The sequence below is a fragment of the Protomyctophum parallelum genome, assembly GCF_964188405.1.
Source record: "Protomyctophum parallelum genome assembly, chromosome: 8".
NCBI lineage: Eukaryota > Metazoa > Chordata > Actinopteri > Myctophiformes > Myctophidae > Protomyctophum > Protomyctophum parallelum.
The window spans coordinates 15,409,111-15,430,055 of record NC_139703.1 but is presented as its reverse complement, the minus strand read 5'-3'; the positions used below and the strand labels follow the sequence as shown (position 1 = coordinate 15,430,055).

The 20,945-nt window shown below is 41.3% G+C and overlaps 1 protein-coding gene across 1 annotated transcript; it reads right to left on the bottom strand.

Moving 5' to 3' along the window:
* Positions 1-1,428: 1,428 nt before the first annotated feature.
* fkbp5 (FKBP prolyl isomerase 5) lies at positions 1,429-16,993 on the bottom strand. Its single transcript, XM_083771793.1, has 11 exons — positions 16,747-16,993; positions 8,163-8,304; positions 7,836-7,980; positions 7,465-7,607; positions 6,789-6,903; positions 5,868-6,024; positions 3,611-3,701; positions 3,360-3,443; positions 3,067-3,252; positions 2,504-2,743; positions 1,429-1,854 (listed from the first exon to the last, which is right to left on the bottom strand). Exons 2-11 carry the CDS (start codon positions 8,265-8,267, stop codon positions 1,756-1,758), a joined length of 1,365 nt encoding a protein of 454 aa, XP_083627919.1. The 5' UTR covers positions 8,268-8,304; positions 16,747-16,993; the 3' UTR covers positions 1,429-1,755.
* Between the last annotated feature and the right edge of the window lie 3,952 nt (positions 16,994-20,945).

Here is a 20,945-nt window from a genome sequence, read left to right as displayed (position 1 = left end):
TGTTTAGAATGGTGAAATGTACCGGTAATTGTGAAATGATGTGTTTTGCTAAGTATTTCACACATATTGTCATACTGTAAAAAAGTATTGAATCTTATTTTACAGCAACATTTAAAACACTTATTGATAGTCCCTTAAAAAAGATACAGGTTTACAATTCCCAACAGAAACTACTGTATATTTAAATTCTTTGACAAATGTTACCATACACACGCACACACACACCCATACACAAACAACCACAATTCGTTGTTGAACGTACAGGCCTTTTTACACAAAGTATGTAAGACACCAAAGGTGTGAAAACCAACTAAGGGTTTAAGAAAATGAAAAATGTATAGCCAAGATCTTATCCAGGCTTGGATTGATGTGGTTTACTTGACAAAACTGTGTTTAAAGACAATAGCGGTGGTTTTACAATCTTAGCAAAAGTGCATTATTGTCCACAATTTAACACACATAAGAAATTAAATTCAGTGGCCTAAAGAGTTGACTGTTGCTGGACTAAAAAGGCAAGCAAAAACAGTAAATTGCTTTAGTCACATAACCAGATTTTCTAAAAATGTTGTGGAAAATACAAAGATTACAGGGACGATTTAGAGGGGACAGCTGTTTTGATGATTCATACTTAAAGCTTCATTGACTTTTCCTGTGATTGACTTCCTGTTTTTAAGAGGGTGGTACTCACAGTGTAGAGTAGCATACAAGAATTAGTACCAATACACAGCTGTGATATGGGGTGATTTGGTTGAGGTTATTATACGGTTCACTTCAGTAGTACTGTGATGGACTTTGCCAACCTTAGCTGCTTTGCCAGTCATAATACGTTGTGCTCCACTACTTTGCTGTACTTTGCATGAAAACTAGGCTCCTATTCAGAGCTGGCTTACCTAAGCCATGTGTTCTTCAGACAAAGCAACATGCAAACTGTTAACTATGCTTAGTCCTGTTTTACAGGTGCAGAGCTCTAAAATGGGGTGGTGTGTAATCTGGAAAATATAATATAAACTGAAGAAACATTTACTGACATTCAGAGTATTGTATTTAATGATTCAAATTAGTTATGGTCAAGTTGTCTTGGTTTATTGACACACGTACAAGTAGATTTCTTATTGGGTTTTCTTCAAAATACCACTAGGTTCACAAGAGTTATTCCACCTTTTATCCATAGTAGATATTGCACTGCACATTATGAAAATACGTTAAATTTCAAGTCTGGATACAAAAAAAGAAAAAAAAAAGTTACAGCAAAGACAACTCTGAGGTCTCAGTACCAACATGTGCACTTTTGGAACTGAATACCATCTGTCCTGGCTTACCTGTGTTCCACTCTGAATAGAAGCCTAAGGACATTGGAAATCCAATTACACTCATTTTGAACTAAAATGAAGTAATGACATCTTTCCAAAAAGAAGTGGCCAAAACTGATCACAGAACTATCATAATTTAATCACGCATCACACTGGGATTCATTCTGTTTTACAAAGAACAGAACACAGGCTGCAGCACTGGCTGTATTTGAAGGTGCATTGTGTGGCTGATGCACAGTCCATGTGACAGAAGCGATGCTTTTTGGCTTGCAATCGTCCTTGCTCACATGCTGTTTCTTTTTCAGAAACAGTGCTTGGGGGGCTAATGAGGTTTGGATAAGTGCGTGGGGTTTGTACAACTCCATTCCTGCCTCGACCCCTGGGGTCTGTTTTGGAAGCAAAGGGAGGCCTGCCTTCCTTTCCCGCCGTTCAGATGTCATTTTCATCAGGGAAAATCCTGACTCCTCCGTCGTCGTTTAATTCCCACTTCACCGTTCATGTTGCTCTTCAAGCTCTCATCCCTTCTCCTCTTCATCTTCCCAACCTGGATAGCAACCATGAGATGAAATACAAACTTTAGAAATGCAATGTTCGGAAATAGACTGTGAACCATCGGTATGGAAACATTTACTAAATGTCTTTCCATAGATTAAACCATTACAAATGTATGATTGGTGTTTACCTATATATGAAGAAGTTTTTAATAGCCATAATTTAATGCAAGTTAAAGGGATACCAGCATGACGCCATAAACACAATGGCCATTAGGTGGCAGTATGACATCACAACAAGTTAATCTAAAACCTATGACATGAGAGGGAGTTCTATCATGAATATTCACACAGTTTTAACACAGTAATGTGCAATAATAATAATAAAGATGGTGATCACAAGACAAATGACGAATGCATAGGATCAATATGAAATCACACAATTAGTTTTCCACATAACAGTTGAGAAACATTCCATGTTTTTACACATTAATCAACTTTCAACCTGGCATCCGTATTTTAGGCATGCCATTATGGACGAAACCTTAAAGAATATTCTCACATTGCGAAAATAGCTGATCTACAAACTCATAACGCGCTGCACCGTACCATGTTGTGAGCCTGTAGATCACCGATTTTCTCAGCGATGCAAGACAAAGTATAAGGCTCAAGTGGTTCGTTGAAGCAACACAATTTACAGACCTTTGCATCATGTTCCGCAAATTTCTGGAACATGTTGGCATAGATCCTTTTGTCTCGTTCATGATGCTCCCTCATTTTGAGCTGGCATATGGAGATCTGAGCACGGGCTGCTCGGTTTGAGGAGTTGACTTGCAGCACATGCCTAAAGTCCGCCATGGCAAGGCTAAACTCATTTCGAAGGAGATGGGCTTCTCCTCGCCGATACAAAGCCTTCTCATTCTTCCCATCAAGCTCAATCACCTGACAGACAGACATACAGTACACACATTGTAACTGGTTGCAGATGCACTCATCCAGAGAAATGGAACAAATACAACATGTACATTCAGTCTGTATGTATTGCACTGGTAAGCAGTGCACTATTATTTGCAGAATAAAGGCTCTCAGATGTTCCACCAGGATGAATCTTAGAACATCACTATGAAAAGTATGCAGGTGCAGAATATCATTTGACTCAACGTGGAAACATGGAATTAGAAATCTTTATGTGCCTACAGATTTAGTATCTTTCACACAATCACACATACACAGTAAGTGTACTCATGTGTGTGTGTGCTACTAACCTTGTTGCAGTTCTCTACTACATGTGAAAGTTCCTTTAGTCGCAAGAAACACAGAGCTAGATTGAGCTGGGACATCAGAAGTAATTCTTGGATCCTTTTCTGCTGCTCCATCCCAGCGCCACACTCCATCTCCAGCCAGGAAACAATTCGTTGGTACTGGATGACTGCCTGAAAGAACTGTCCTGCCTAGAAGGAAAACAATAATGATTGCATGCTTTAATTAACAGCTACTTGTTTTCATTATCTTAACATGATAAGAGGATGCGAATAGATAAGGGTCAACTCAAATGTACCTTGAAATATTGATTCCCTTTGTGCTTAACTCTAGCAGACAAATCCAGCTTTTCATTCAATTCCATTTCCCAGGATTCTTTGGCCTTAAGGAAAGATTCAGTTAGTGTCATAAGATTTGAAATTATGTTTCTTCATTTTCAGAAAGGCTGACACATGGAAACTTTTTCCTATATTTCAGCTGAGCTGCTTATCAACAGCCTTAGTAATCTTTTATTTGGGTTGTAAATTTCTAAACTGAGGTGAAACTCACCTTCTGAAAATCTTTAAGGGTGACTTCATATACAAGCTCTGTGTTTGGTCCAATCTTGTACTCTGGTTTGCCCTCTTTTCCAAAGCCATACCTACAAAAACAGAGACCGAGTGACTGAGCATGAGCATTTTCAAACAGATATCAAGAATCACCAAAACACAAAAAGTAATGTTTAATTTGTTTAGTTTTTTCTGAGGGTGGATCAGCTGGTCCCTCGGTCAGTCATGCCAATACTTTGGTCTCACACAAGACATTAGACATCTCAAACGCTACAGGCTCAATTGGCATGCAATTTACTGTGCACCTTCATGCTCCCTGGGCATGAAGGTTTGGGCCAAAATCTCCATTTGCACACAAGGTATCTGAAAATGTAATGGCAGGAACTGGACATACATTTTGAATTTGAGGATGAACCATAGACTGTAAAAGAAATATGGACAAAGCGTTTGTCTGTATCCGGGTCTGATATGGACGTAAGATGAAGCCTGTCAGTCCTTGAATTGTAAATCGCCATCTTTCTAACGAGGCGGGACTTCCCTCCTTCTTCTTCGTTGGTTTTTATTTTGACTCGAGCGGGGGGTGGATCCCGATCATAGACTGTAAAGGTAGCCACGCCACTCAGAACATAATCGACTTTATGGTCATTCTTTTAATAAATGGGACCATCATTTTCCAAAAAGAATATTATGACATGAGAAATTAGACTTTAAACTAGTGACTGGAAGCATTCAAGTATTCATGACCATGTTTATTAAGGTAATACAGTCTAGGACTCTAGGTGAAGTTGGGCCCAAATACATGGACCTCTATGTGTTTTTTTGGGCCCAAACAACAGGCCATTATATGAACTTTCAGGAAGTCAGGATTTCCTACTGGCTTCGGACACTATTGGCTTCACTGTCCCCCTGGGATGAACCTTAACCATTTGAGTAACTGCATGACCTTTCCTATAGTACCACCCTGTGGTTAAAAAAAGAACCCTACTGATTTTGGGGACCCCTTGACCTTTACTCTATCTCGAGTGAAAATGCGATATATAGCTTACCCCGAAATTCTCAAGTTAAGTACATTTTATTTATAAAGCACATTTATGGATTTATTTTAATCGATTTTTTGTTTAAACTTTTGTTATGTAGGAAACGGAAAAAATAAAGGGCATATTTACTCGCGAGTCGCGACCCATAACATTTGGCCTGCGACCCAAAGATGTGTCTTGACCCACTGTTTGGGGAACAATGCTCTATCAATACAATCTAAATACATTTCATGTAATGTTTTTTTGTTTGTTTTAATTTTAGCCCCACTACTGAGACCGCAGAGCTCTAAGGATGGCAATGTCGGTTCAAACCACTTTCATCCAGTCAGTGAGTGTAAGAAGCAGCATGGTCTTTTAGGGGCTTTTTCCCCTTTATTTAAATTTTTGCTGCACTCCATGTAGTCGTCAACAACAGTTGCCAAATTGGCCTATGCACAGTGAAATCCCGAGTGTTACTTTAACTCCCAAGAATGTACAAATGGAAACAAATGGACACCTATGGGCCAACTGGTTCCATTTGTACATCAGAGTTAAATGAACACTCAGGGCTCCATTGTGTGGAAGTCACCATTTGGCCCACAAATGTTTTCACCAACTGCCAACAGCCTTCTGCTTGACTATATGAAGATCCATCTGGGTTACTGTCTACAACATGAATGTGTTTATACAGTAGCTGCATAATTAGAATTCATAAAATTGTATTAATTCATTCTATTATTAAAGGACCACTTTTCAACCTATCTTCATATAATAGGTCCTCATTAATAAACATGATAAAATGCCAAAAATAATTCTACTCAGTCTGTGTCTCATAGGAGAGCTGTGGGCAGTTCAGAAACCCTTCCACTTTTATTGATATTTCTTTTGTTCAAACCTTAATTTCAAAAAGTTGATTATTCTATTATATTTTATATTCAAATATTCCTTCGAATATGGAATATTCATTTGCAGCACCAGTGACATCATTGTTAGGCAGAATCTTTTTAACGATGGCTTCCATTTTCGCATTGCAACAAGGGACTAGAAAGCCTGCAGTTTCTATTTGCTTGGATTCCCCATCGATGATGTCACTGGTGGACGGGTTTCTGCACTGCCTACAGCGTAGGGGATATCGAGGACAGGGGTAGTCCCTGTTCGTGATATCCCCTACAGCGTGGGATATCGAAGACAGGGGTAGTCCCTGTCAAGTGAGTTGGCATAAGGATTGGCAAAAACACTTACTTGGATTTTAAGTAAATTATGCAGCACTCTCCTTTCTGCATCTTCTCCATGGCCCGATCAACTCCCAGAGGAATCCCCTTATCCTCTCCCTCACCAACGATGAAACGGACATCCCTGGAGTCAAACAAACGATCCCCACAGCGGCCCTCCAGGTGCACTGAAATATGCATAGAACAATATAGAACTTCAAAACTGAACATAAGTTAACCACAAAAACCCTGGCATCCCTATTTTGGGCAGATTTTCACAAAATGTCAAATCCCTGCTCATTTCAGTTATTTCTCACAATCTATTATTACATTTGAGAGAATTCCACACCCACGATGTTGTGCCCATGGAGTGCACAACTTTGTGCACCAGTTCAGATAGCAAAGTCATAGGCCGTGACGTATGTGCGAAAGTGCCATTTATGCCTGTGCTTTCTGCCCGTGATACGTCACTGACGTTACCTCTACGCAGCTGGGTGGGTGTGCGACTACTGGCCAATCAGGCTTTCCTACAAGCAGCAATCTGTCACTCGGTGTTGAAAGTGAAAGTAAAAAGCCCTTTTCTGTATCGCATCGAACAAGGGAAAGGTACCCAGCACGGACAAAAGACGGTCAGTGGCCACCGCAGGGCTTTCCCACAACTACGATGAAACAACACCACCACGGACGCACTTGGATTATCTCTCTTTCTCTCTCTTATTCACAGAGAAAAAACAACAACACAGAACACGGTCTGTGGTCAAACACACATCGCTGTCTGCCTTCGTTCAAAATGTACGGTTTGTGTGTGTCTCTCACTCGGACACACAATATTCACGGAGAAACAACAACAACTCGGACCACCTGGTGTTAGACACGAGCGCGAGATTCTAGTAATTAATTACATTGGCAGACAGTAATAAACCACAGAAACATAAGGAAAGGAGGAAGTTACCCTCAACAGTTGCTCCATCATTGGGGTTGGAATAACCATCCCCTCTGACCTTGATTCTTCTCATGATGCCGCCATCATCTGTAAGCAACTCTCCTTCGAAATTGAGCAGCTCCACCTGAAGATAAGGATACATTTACCGAACACGCCTTCATTCATACGGAATCGTTTGGTTGAGCACCCACCGGCAAAATCACAAATCAGCGCCCCTGCTGTCAGCCATTATACAACAGAGGTAAACTGAGACCTCACGTGGCTTATTGCTTTTCTAGAACAGTTACAAATATGGCAACATGAAAATCATAGACACATTTTAATTAAAACTGTTTAATAATTTGAACAACTTCTCAATTTCAATTGTCAATTTCCTGACAGAGACTAGTGCCTGTTTACTCAGCCAGTCTGTTGAGTTAGCTGTGTGCTAGAAAAATATAGCATAATAGCAACAATAAATTTAAAAAAGAAGCGTACAGTAATTATGTGTATTAGTCCTAGTTAGTAGTGTACATAAAAGATATGTCATGTCATGTCATTCTCTTTTTTTTAAAGATTTGTTTTTGGCTTTTCTGCCTTTATTGATAGTATCAAGTGAAGATAGACAGGAAAGAGGGGGAGAGAGAAGGGGAGAGACATGCATGTCATTCTCACCCAAAACACAGCAGCATCATGATATACCCACCTCAAACAGTAGTGAAGAGTTAGGGGGGATTTTGGGGGGGTTCCCAGCTGCCCCATAGGCATATTCAGGTTTACAGAGTAGCATGCAGACCTCTCCCCTCTGCATAGACATCACACTCATATCCCAGGCCTTGATGACTTGTCCTGTGAAAAATAAAAAAGGGATATTCAATGGTTGGAGGGATTGTTATGGGTGTGGGTATTATTAACCATAGATAGGCCTACATAGATATACAGTACATCTTCAGTGACATGGTGCTCAGAGAACAATGGAACAACTCTTTAGCAATTCTTCAGCTATTAAAGTTCAAGAAATGAAAATATATCAAATGTATCAGTGGCACAGGATGAGCTGTAGAAACAGATACCCACCTTTTCCCAAGTTGAAGCAAAAAGGCTCTTTGCGATCTAGACTGGAGTCAAACTTCTTCCCATTGAGCAGCTTGCCAGTGTAGTGGACAGTCACCCTGTCCCCGATCATAGGTCTGTCTCCATCCAAACCCTGACGTTTCACAACCTGCAGAGTCAGAGACGACGTGTGTGTGTGTGTGTGTGTGTGTGTGTGTGTGTGTGTGTGTGTGTGTGTGTGTGTGTGTGTGTGTGTGTGTGTGTTAGCATGTGCAATATACACACAATACAATATAGTACTGCATATATTCCCTTCCTATAGAACTTGCTTTCTGATATGTGAATACATACCTTGAATACGCCTTGGTCTTTATTAGGTGTTATGTCCACGCCTTTTGCAGAAAACACAGCTACAGCTGCATGGCCATCCATAGACAAGTCTTTATCAGTGGTCATGTCCGCATCTGGGCATCACACACTACTGCTGTGCAATCTGCAAACACAGAAAAATACTCAAGTTGGTATTTAATGTCATGTAAGCATCAATGTAAACGAAGCGTTTAACAAGTTACATATAGATAGACTATGAATGAATGCTATTCCAGTATAAGAAAGAAAAATACCTGGGCACTTCAGGAGAGACTACCAAATAAGATATCGAAGCACTCGAGTGGTTTGCACGTATTCATTATTTTGCAGTAACAAAACGTCAGTCACCCCTGCAAAAATAATGCATTTGCGTCTTCCTTAGAGTCAAACCTGTTTGACTGTGAAAAAGACGAGTGTGCCAGTATTTTATTTAGGTAGTCTCTCTGAAGTGCCCATTATTTTGTAGGGGTGATGACGAAACATCAGACTGATGTCAGACTGGCACATGGTGAGGTTCATCATGGAGACGACCGTAGTTTCATCCTACAGACCAGTGACGGCCAGACCAGTAGACTCAGAAGATTGAAGAATGGTGCCCTACAAGGCTCCGTCTTCTCACAAATGTTGTTTAACATCTACATTCAGGACCTGCCGGATACAACATCAACCAAGTACGGCTATGCGGACAACTTGGCCATCATGCTTCGACGCAAAAACACGGGAGGCGATGGAAGATGGCCTCAACCGAGACATGGGCATCCTGACAGACTACCTCCAGAAGTGGCACCTTCAGCTCAACATGGGCAAATACTGAAAACAGTGTCTGCTTACCATCTCAACAACCGGGAAGCTAGAAGGGAACTGGACGTGAATGTTGGCAACAACCGCCTGGAGTTCCAACTTCCAGCAAGTCCCAAAGTACCTTGGCATATGCTTGGACCTGACACTGTCCTACAAGCAACACCTGGATGAAGTGAAGGCCAAGACAACAGACAAGAGTCTCGCCGCCTGGTGGATTCGACTTGGGGTGTTTCACCCCCAGACCCTACGCATATGCACGGGTCCTACCCGTAGCAGAATACTGTGCCCCTGCCCAAAGCAGAAGTCCACATGTGCACAAGGTAGTTACTGTCATTAACAGCGCCCTCCAGATAGTAACTGGTTGTCTGGACCCTGCCAGTCCTAGCTGGAATCACCCCAGCCAGTCTCCGACGGGATGCGGCTACCCCCGCCCTGGCAAGAAAAGCCCAGAAGTACGACTGGCACATCCTGCACAAAACCACAACAGCATCACCACCAGGCAGGCTCAAGTCTCGCCATCCCTACAACAAGGCAGCACAAGAGATGCTACAGTCTATTCCTGAGGACTTGTCCAGAGACGCCTGGCTGGCAGCATCCTGGAAACAGTCGTGGGAGACGGTTGGACCCTCCCGCATCCAACGATACATCTGGGACCCAGCAGGTGGTGTTAAAGGAGAAGACATGCCACGCCATCTAGGGACCTCGCTGAACCTTCTGCGCTCTGGCATTGGACGCTTTAAGTCATCTATGAAGAAGTGGGGGCTATCAGTGCGGAATGCGAGTGTGGTGAGCCTGAACAGACTGCCGAACACATAATCACTGACTTCCCCCTATACAGTCCACCCTCAGAAGCTGGCCTTTTCGACTTCGGACCGGAGATGAGGGCGTGGTTGTATGACACTGAGTTGGCCATCTGATGATATACGTAAGAAGAAGACTGATGTAGAGGGGGGTACAGAGCCAACATAGGTCAGATGCATACTGTATATTTGTATGATTGTATATATATAGTACAGAGGATTTAATAGGTTAAGTAACTGTTTTCAGACAATGTTTCACTCGATCACACATTCAATCTGTTTTAAATGCTTACCAACAGGGCACTTTATGTTTGATGTCATGTCTTGTTGCATCTGACATGCCTAAACCTAAACAGATGTCCCTAAACAGGATTATGCGCATATTTGGTTGTAGAGTGTATTTCATTTGTTCTTCCACTCAGTGTGTCATGTTATTGCTCCTGTTTAGTAGGAAGTAATAACAGTGACTAAAGTGTCATCTTTATTTCGATCTGTGGAAAAGACTAGAAAAGTCGCACATTTTGAAAAATTGCAGTGTGGTTGCCGCAATCACTTATATTGGCCCCTCTCACAAATCTGGCTAGCCAGTTACATTGTCACGTCACCCCTGTGATCATGTGTAAGTTTTATCCCCCCGAAAATCATTTTTCTGCAACAAACGGTTAAATGTTTTGCATTTACGGCGCCCCTATGGATGAAAATGGAATTGCTTTTGGCTCTGGGTTGATTAATCCACCCGCGACAGGTGATTAAAATTTGGGATGGACTGGACATTCCGTTCGTGATTTGTGGCGTTTTTTGTGAAATAGGCCCATCCCACTAAATTCGGAAGCCGATTATGGCCTAACCAACGATACGCACTATCAAAATTCTACCTGTAGTGTTTTTTTTTGTTCGTTTTTTTAAGATATTTTTTTGCGGCTTACGCCTTTATTGATTTTTTAAGGGATAGAAAGTAGGCTGACAGGAAACGGGATGGGGGATGACATGCGGTAGGGGCCGTGTCGGGTCCGGGAGTCGAACCCGCGGCACACCGCGACTGGATCACCAGTCCGGTGCCCAGACCGTTACGCTACGGCCTGGGCCTACCTGTATTGTTTTAATCGGATAGGTCCGGAGATCATGTGTACCGATTTCTGTGAGATTTGTACAAAATATGTAGGAGGAGCGAAAAGTGTGTTTTCAATAAAAATTAAAAATTGCGGAAAATCTACACTGACGGAAATGGGCGTGGCCTATATAGGGAGATGCGTCATGACCCAAGGAATCCAGGGGAAAAGATAATTAGATTTTACGACATACGATTCAACAGTCTGTTGACAAGGACTTAAGAGAGGGATGTTATAGTAAAAATGCAGTAAAACCGTAGGCAGAGATTTGAGGAAAAAAGTGAACATGGTTAGATTAGATGAGTCATCCTTCACCATATTCCTGAGAAGTGGGCTGTTGGGGTGGGGGGAGGGGCGTCCACTTGTCCCCATAGACTCTGGGTCACTGCAAATCAATACAAAGTGATTGCCTCTATCCTATGATTAAACACTTGTATCCCAGTGGGAATGATCTCTTAGAGAATGACAAAACCCCTTCTACAGGCCACAAGGGGTCACTGACTGAATGCTTTAATGAGTATTATATATGCTATGCCTTTGCAGTCACCAGATCTCAATACAATTGAAGACAGATGGGAGATTTTGAACCGGCATGTTGTTAGACAACACACCCCACCACCACCACCATTCGGCAAATCTGCACTGGGGGTCGACTTTTCTTGGACAATGCATGGCAGCCTTCTCTTGCACTGTAGAACATTTCACAGCCAGACTTGACAAGAAAAAAAAGCATACCATTCGAGTACTGTCGGGACTTTTTGGCAACTAGCACCTTTCTAAAGGGAAATTGGGGACCACTCTAGATTATGTGATGCCTCCTTGCTACAGGCCTACAAATGTGGTATAACTGCACATTAGATTGTATAGTCGCTCGGACTCGTCCCCAAATCTGTGGCATGTTGACATTTTCCCTAATGGCCAGACCTCCTAATGCAACAGGTGCCACAAATTGTTCTCATGTGCACATTAAGTGCTCTATCAAGTAATGCCAGATAGCAATCTCCATTGTGTGGTTGAGTTACAATTCATACTTTAGGCATCTATCAGACGCCTTATTCAGAGCGACTTAATACAAAGTGCAGGATTGGAGTGAGCAGCATGAACTTGAGTGTCAAGTAAGTTCTGGGGGTGAGGCAGTGTGTGTGTGTGTGTGTGTGTGTGTGTGTGTGTGTGTGTGTGTGTGTGTGTGTGTGTGTGTATGCGCGTGTGCCCCCCCCCCCCCCCCCCCCCCCCCCCCACACGTGGAAGAAAACACGACTAGTTCATTTTACAAAACTGCTCTGTGGTCAAACGCTTGCTTGACACACAAGTTGTTGTGGATGACTCAGTGGTAAGCATAGTGTTTGACATTTAATAGCTCTAAATAATACAGTGTAATCATTTCATCTTGCCTGCAAAGTACCTCTCCTGTTTATATTCATTACCTTCTGAAGCATGGTTAGAAAGATCCACCTCATGAGGGACCTCGTGAGGTGCATTGCAAAAAGGAGAATGTACAGTAGCACATGGAAGGCAAATATTGGATGTGTGTGGACTTTACAGAGACTGTGAGGAAGGATATGCTATACATGGGACAATATGTCACTCCAAGCAAGTCTTCCTCAAAGTTGGAACAAATTGGAAAAACTACACTTGCTACGTATCCCATGTCTATAATGCATTAAACTTATAATATGCTTATTGTACAGTATAAATATAGTAAGAATTCATAAATAACCATAACGATAACCATTCTTCATAACAATAATCTTAACACATTTTATAATGGCTTATACGGCCAAGTATTATAATACTTCATAGACACTCAGACATTTATTTTGCAAGGATCATAATGTAAGTGCGCACGCACGCGCGCGCACACACACACACACACACACACACACACACACACAAAGTCAGCCTGGGAACACTGGCAAACAGCGTAAACAAAACAGCATTGTATGATTTCACTGTAGATGAGTGTGGTACAGTATCTGTTATGGTGCATGTGATATTTGTGATGTCAGGGGTTCAAATCTGGCTGTTCACTTATCACATGATAGGCTATAACCAAACTCTCCTATTTTTCTTGGAATTCTGCCAATCAAATAAAGCGAAACCACAGGAATAGTGTTTAAAGATACTGATATAATCATCCAGATAAACTGATAACTATGAGATTATCTAACAACAATAAACAATAACATGTTACAGTCTGTATACAACATTTACAACGTGTTATATGAACATTCAAATATAATGTAAATTGGATATTATAGCAATACATAAATTGCAGAACTTAACTGTGTTCATTATTAAACTATAAATTGACACTGACAGGGGCCTGATACTGTGTACATTAATAGACATCACACTTTAATGGATAATGACAAACTATGAAATACTAATATCATAAATAATGTAAAAATCTAGCTGCTATCAATGTTAAACATACTGTCAAAACCCATTTACTGATTAGCCATGGGCAATGACAGCAGGTCTTATTGGTATAAAATCTGCTCACAGGTGTTATCATGTTGGCCAGATATCATACCATATTACTAATAATCCTAATTCAATATTTGTCTGGCCAACAAGTTAGCAAGAAACATGTAACCAAAACAGTGAATGAGAAAACAGGACAGTAAATTAAAGTCCAGTGAACATTTCCATTCCAACATAACATGTTCAATAAGTATTTTGTTAACAATGGTTGTTTATCACAGTAGCATGAAAGAAAGTGAGTCCGTACATAAACATTTGAAAGATGGTAACTAAGTCAATACTACCACTAGAGGACCAACGGAGGAACAGTCTTAAGTCTTACAATGTGGTCTAAAATAACAATTTATGTATACTGATCAATATAATTTATGATTGGTCAACATTTGTCAAATTCTACTTCAGACTGGTCTGAATCCAATAGATGCAAACTAGGCAACGCATCTTTATGGATACACAGCACTGCATGGAAATTCTTCATGACACGTCTGCCTAGTGCCTATCAAAGGTATAGTGTAAAGCTCTGACTGAGTGTTACTTTAACTCTTAGAGTGTACAAATGTATCCAAATTTGGTTACATTTACAGCTTTGTCCATAAAAAATAATAATAATCTTGAAATCCACGCTGCAATTGTAAAAAGAACAACAGATATAATATTCTGTTGAGAAAAATGTTTAGCAATTTGATGAAAAGAAAACCCAAATTATCTTTTTGTCACTCATTTCAAATACAGTTAATGAATGCACGATGGATTTTGTAGGTCCAAAGAATATCTGATCTTTGGCATCTAAAGCCTTTATTAGAATATGTCGCTATGAATCATGAAGTGCAGTTTACACACAGCACACTCCTACTAGCTACCCCAAATATCCATGTTCACGAACCAGTAGATAGACAGACAGACAGATCTGAGAACTACTAAGAAATGAAATAGTAATTGCTGCATTTCTTATTATTGAATATTGTGTGTAACAGTAGGCCATAATGTGCATATATACTGTATATTTGCAAAGCAGAATAACAGAAGACTAAAATGATGTTACAGAGAGCATAATCACATATTTTCTACTGAGTATAGGAGCTTGGTATTTAGCATTCAATTTACCAAATTGAGTGAAGAAAGACTGTATTTTCTGTAATAGCGTGAGACAGCGTGGGTGAGGGTTGCACACACACCTTACTGACTGGCGGTAACTAAATGTAGTATATTCAGCTGTACTAAATATAATCTCCATGAGCCATGCATCCCTGCCAGAGTCTGATTTAGCAAAAACGTCTGTTTTTCTATATTTGTCACTTAAATTAAGTAAAATATTAATAAATGGAACTTCCGATTAGATAGGGCGCACTATGTTATTTGTAGAATTGTATTTATTTATGTGCGTGTGCATGTGCGTGTGTGTGTGTGTGTGTGTGTGTGTGTGTGTGTGTGTGTGTGTGTGTGTGTGTGTGACGTGTGTGTGTGTGTGTGTGTGTGTGTGTGTGTGTGTGTGTGTGTGTGTGTGTGTGTGTGTGTGTGTGTGTGTGTGTGTGTGTGTGTGTGTGTGTGTGTGTGTGTGTGTGTGAACACTGTGTTCCTTCTGTTCCGTTTCCTGGCACAGCCCGATGGTGTTCACCATTCTCAAACCCACTTAGTTACGACACAAGCATCTTTGGTGTATATAATAAGCACATATATCACCCCCATAAACTATTCTCTTAAATTATTAATAACTTAATGAAAGTTCACTGTGTTCCTTTCTATTCATATTCATGTTTTGGCAGTGTAGTAATTTTGTGATGATAAATAAAACAAATGTTCCAGAATAAGACGGTTTTGCCCTATAAAAACTGCCATGAAAATTAAATATGAAACAACAGGGGATCTATAGGTCTTTTTACACTGAGAAAAAATATAATACATAATAAGTACGTATACATACGTGTGTGTGTGTGTGTGTGTGTGTGTGTGTGTGTGTGTGTGTGTGTGTGTGTGTGTGTGTGTGTGTGTGTGTGTGTGTGTGTGTGTGTGTATTACAGGTTTTTACCTTTATTTTGTATTTATTTTTACAATACAAGATGAATTAAAATACCCTACCCTGACATAGACCATGAAATGCAGGAACAGAACTAAACAAAACGACATTCATGGTTACTCCACAATTACTTCCGTTCTTCCACCGTCTCAATTACCAGTCAATGCTTTAGTGATGATCTACACGTGAGCAAATGTTCAGACACACTGTGTGTATAACAGACTGACAACCAGGCTGGCATGGCAGAGACAATGACACATTGTCTGAAATAACTATTGTCTCTTATCCTCCTGACTATGCGTGTTCTAGACAATTTTGTTGTAGCCTAGAATTAGTGAGTGTGAAGATAAACACAGGCGTAACTATGAAGCTGCAACATCGTATTAATGCTTATTAGTTCTACTCCTTCATTAAACTGAAATTTGTAGCAACACATCTCAGTAATTTCTCATGTTTTACCTTGAGGATGTGCATTATACTAACATAATGATAACATGAGTTTAAATGAAATTAGGTCTCTAGTTCATTTTGAGGGTATTTTAAGGGATATCAAAACATAAAGGTTTGCCTTTTTGTCCAGTGTCCCCCCATTTGAAGGCATACTGGCCAAAAGTACTCCGGCAGAGGTTATATAATGAATGAAATGATGGCCCTTACCATTTCTAATCCATCTCTGAGATTGCTTGAGATCACTTCAAGTCCCTCTTAAATGTCCATCAACCTCAGCACCTGATGTATTAACTTATTATGCCTCAGTCACAACTTTAATTGTTCAGATGCTGAACCATAAAGGAGCCAAATAAAATTATATCAATGGAAAACGTTAAAGTCTTCAACAAGTAAAATATATATCCATAAACCCCAGGATAATGGCTGCTAACTTGTAAAATACTTATTCCCTTATTCCTATGTAATGTTTAGATGGTTTGTCTCTACAGAAGCACAAGGTGTTCTGCAGCCGGAGTAAACAGATCGACTTCATCCTCCTGCCCCTGGCTGCAGGTAACCAAGTACCAAGTAGCTCTGAATGTGTGTGTGTGTGTGTGTGTGTGTGTGTGTGTGTGTGTGTGTGTGTGTGTGTGTGTGTGTGTGTGTGTGTGTGTGTCACGCGTGCGTGGCGTGCGTGTCTGCCAGAGAACTTGTAACCTTAACTGACCCCACAATTAACCATCCTAATCATGTCTTCAGTGATCATCGTGCCTTGTTGGTAGAAAGCTTGTCTGTGTGTGAGTGTGAGAGTTCCGTTTAACAGGACATGTGTCAGACATCATTCATTCAATATACATTTCACTTTATAACCGTTTAACAGCAGATAGCCAGCGATGTATACAAAAATAGTCAATTAAACAACCACTTACTATTCTCGTTCCTTCTTTATTCCTCTGTCAAACGACGCTGAGCAGCGATCTGCTGAAATTCGTGCCGGTATCGAGGATTTAGCCGCGTCGATTCCGCTTAATTCAAGCCCGCCCTCTTCATATCCAGGGTACTAAATGTTCTGCCCATTGCTTCTTCTCTTCTTTTTTTCTCCTCTTCCTTTTTTTCTTCCCCTTACGTTCGACTCTGATGACGATCAACATGCTAGAGTAACGACCACATGGAGTAAAGAATTGAAACGACACCGAGGGGGGCGTGGATATGGCGAGTGGGAGGGCGTTTAGTGTAAAATTAAGGGCAGGTCTTGGAAAGTGGCCACAAAGTAACACAATGTTCCGGCTGTACTGTAGCTGCGCTGATGAGAACACTGTGTTCCAATAGACACCCTGACCTGTAACCCGTTCTGTGCCGTTCTGTGCCGAGTCGACAGCCGAGCGCCGGGAACAGCCTGTACTGCAGTGTAGTGTAGTGTAGCAGTGTAGTGTGCGTAGGGTTCGTGCTGTCCTATCGGCGCATCGTACAGACAGAGAGAGCTCAGATGAACAGTACAGTCAGGAACATTGCTGCATACACAGGGAGCATTAAGGCGTGATGTGATGGTAATAAGTGCGCCATCTGGAGTAGTTGCATGTCCACAATAAAATCCTCTGCGTTAAAGCTGCAATCCGAAATATTTTGTGCAAAAATACATTCCATTAAAATAAAATGTTATTTTAACCAGTGAGAATGTAATTACATTGATAGTGTTATATTATTATAACTAGCACAGCACAGCAGGTTAAAGTGGAGTCCGGGGAACCCCAGCGTCCCTCCAGGGTGTCCATATAACATCTTTATTTTATTTTATTTTTTAACACAAATTTTCTTGTATGGGTATTTAAATCATTTCAGGTGGGTGGGGGTCTGCCGTCTGCGGCCAAACATATTAATTTCGGGGTGATTGAAATGTTGAACCACTGAGGTAGGACCGGCTGACAAGTATAGTTCTGCCCGAAGCTCACAAGCCCAGTAAGTAACTGTTCAAATAGTTCAAATGGGTGACACAGGAAACTTACAGATTGGAGTTTTAATAGTGTACAAGTGGATAAACACTGAGGATTGTACTCACCTACTTTATTGAAAGCAAGCTTTCATAACTTTTTATATGAAGCTTATTATGTCACTATGTTAACAATAACAGGTTCAGACAGTGGACATATCTAATAGAATAAGCCATGAATGGTGCAGATCCCACTCTAGAAGTACTCGTTTTACAATAATTGAATACACACTAATCACTGGTTTAAGTCTTAAACCATACATTTTGTTGAACAGAGTCCCTCAGGGCTCTAATACGTACTCTTGAACTCTTCTGTTTTTGCTTGACATTCAAATATCTTCTTTGAAAATAGCCAATACAAGCTCACATTGCATTGTAGATTGATTGATTGATTGATTGAAATTTGTATTTCACAGTATGCATGCAGAATGGGTACATTTCAAACGAAAGCACAAGTCAATACAAAAACTGTTATTGTGGACAACATCATGATAAAGCATTACACTTGTTTACAACAGGGTCCACCATTTTCAATTAATCAGAACATTTAGATACGTACAAATATACACTTAAAATAACAGGAAATCATCATATAAAGGAAGGAAAAAGCATATACAGTAAGAGTAAAAGGGGGGAGGGGGTCCCTCAGACTTTATTTACGGGGCCAGTTTCGAATTGCAGCCGTCTGTATAGGTGCCCTTTGAGAGCGGTTTTGAAGGAGTCAAGGGATTTGCATGTCTTAATGACTGTTGGTAGGGCGTTCCACATTTTTGTGGCATAGGAGCGGTTTGTTGAACTCCCTCTGGTGTTGTGGGTGTGGACTTTGTTGACATTAATGAAGTATTTACACAGGTACATGGGTATCTTGGTGGTGTGTAGAGAATCTATAGACCAGACCCATTGGAAGATGCTGTACTGTCGTCAACAACCCTAAGCCATTCCAGCCTGTCAAAATGGGCAGGGTTCGGGGAGTGAGGCTAAGTAGTAGCCTGACCAGTTTGGGCAAGTAATGGATATGTACGCAGATAGGCTACAAGAATATAGGGAAAGGAATTGTGGCTGAACTGTGCATGTGTGTGTGTGTGTGTGTGTGTGTGTGTGTGTGTGTGTGTGTGTGTGTGTGTGTGTGTGTTTGTGTGTACTGAAACAATTGAGAGAGAGGATTTTAACCAAGCAACAGCAACCACTGGGCACGAAGACATGAGTGCAGTACTTTCAACCTACCTCAACCCTCACCCTCACCCTAACCTCCCCCGGGGCAGACACCTAAACCTAACCGCAACCCTCTCCCGACCCCCAGCGCACCTCGGAGCATTGCTCCGAAGACATGGGCAAGACTTCACAAATGGTCAATTGGAATCGTAGGTTGAGGAGCCTCTAGCTCCACCTAGCTCCAAAGACACACTGCCCCTGGGTGGGTCACAGATGTGCAAAAGATTAATTATATGTTGTAGAAATGCTATTCCTCCCCGCAGCTCATGTCATGCAGGCTGCAACTCATGACTGACGCAGCCTTGGGTAGGCCACCCAGGTTGGCAAGACCTGCACTCAGAGTGCCCTTTTCTAGTTGTCCAACCGTTATGTAATGAACATGGTGGTTTTCAACCTTTTTCATATCCATGTCCATAATATTTCAGCATTTGAACCATGGAACACCATTTGATGAGATTTAGCCTCGCAGATCCAAAACTAAAGAATATTTTATCGTTGGCTAAGATGTTGTCCACAATTCCATGCTGTATTGATGTGGTATAGTTATACCATAGGAGAGATAACGGGCAATTGTCTAATCTAATTGTGTAGACTTCTTGTAAATTAAGTAATGCAGGTCCATCCATCCATCTATCCATCTTCAACCGCTTATCCATAGTCGGGTCGCGGGGGCAACAGCTCCACCAGAGTGTTCCAGACTTCCCTCTCCAGAGAAATTAGTGACTTCCTCCTGGGGGATCCCGAGACGAGTCTCTCTCGTGTAGACTGGAACTCATATGCTTTTTATGGCATAGGCAGCTCCCGGCAGGATCCGCCGGGAGATAGGCACAGCCGCTGGACATGAGACTAATTAATCATAGCGACAGAGAGAGAGAGAGAGAGAGAGAGAGAGAGAGGAGTGTGTGTGTGTGTGTGTGTGTGTGTGTGTGTGTGTGTGTGTGTGTGTGCATCAATTTAACAAAGGTGCAGATGATCAGACATCAGCAGAGAGTGAGCGACGTTTGCGTTACTGTATGCCGAATTGAAGTGGACTCGGCCCCAGACTTTGTTTTTCTCCCTGGAAATGAAAACGTCTGGGTTTCCGTCCGCTACTCTCGTGTGACTGAACTTCTAACCCTATCTCTAAGGGAGAACCCAGCCGGAAACAGAGCCCCCGTCGAAGAAAACTCGAAGTAATGCAGTAATCCACCCTTATCCCTTATCCCTAAACTTATTTGCTATTTTCTACTATATTTAGATTGATGCGGATCAAAGAACCGCATTCTACTAAGCCAAAAAACGAGAGTTTCACTTCACTTCCAACGCACCTGACTTTGATTCACTGCAGGTGTGAATGCAACCCGCATCAAATATGAAGCAAAATGAAGCAAACAATGTGGCGGATGAATGATGAGGAAACACAGTTGTGGACGGAGAAGGCATATTTTACGCAGCGCAAAGATGTCCCATTACCGTGGATAGACGTGGTCGAATGAGGAGACTGAAGCCCTCATCGAAATATGAGGACGAGTAGGCCTACATTAATCAATTTCTTAAGGAAACACATAAAAACACTGCAATGTAGCCTACAGAATATTCTGTCTGTCTGTGCGTAACCATGTGAGTGCTGTCACTGTCACTGTGTGGGGAGTAGGGACTTTCTTCATCTCGATAAACTTGTAAACGTCGGAGGTCGGATTCAAAAATATGCAAGAATGATGAGACTTTTCCGCCCAATCGCATCGATTTACCCCTGGTAATCAAGAATCTGCAGTCTGATGTTAATACATCATTGACCTAATCTCTTCATAAGAAAAGTATGTCAGGAATTCACCAGTACAAGTTTATGCTGTGCCGTTCAAGCTGATTGTTTGTACTTACATTTGGGACTATAAAGTGGTTATTTTCTGCCTTCTTATCCACTTAAACCCTTTAGTCTTTGTAAAACAG

Excerpts from the sequence above, each read along its gene's own strand:
- fkbp5 (XM_083771793.1), bottom strand. The coding sequence starts at position 8,267 with ATGACCACTGATAAAGACTTGTCTATGGATGGCCATGCAGCTGTAGCT. Across the intron at positions 6,025-6,788 it reads TGATGGAGCAACTGTTGAGG|TGCACCTGGAGGGCCGCTGT; the intron begins GTAACTTCCTCC and ends TGCATATTTCAG. Across the intron at positions 2,744-3,066 it reads TAGTAGAGAACTGCAACAAG|GTGATTGAGCTTGATGGGAA; the intron begins GTTAGTAGCACA and ends TCTGTCTGTCAG.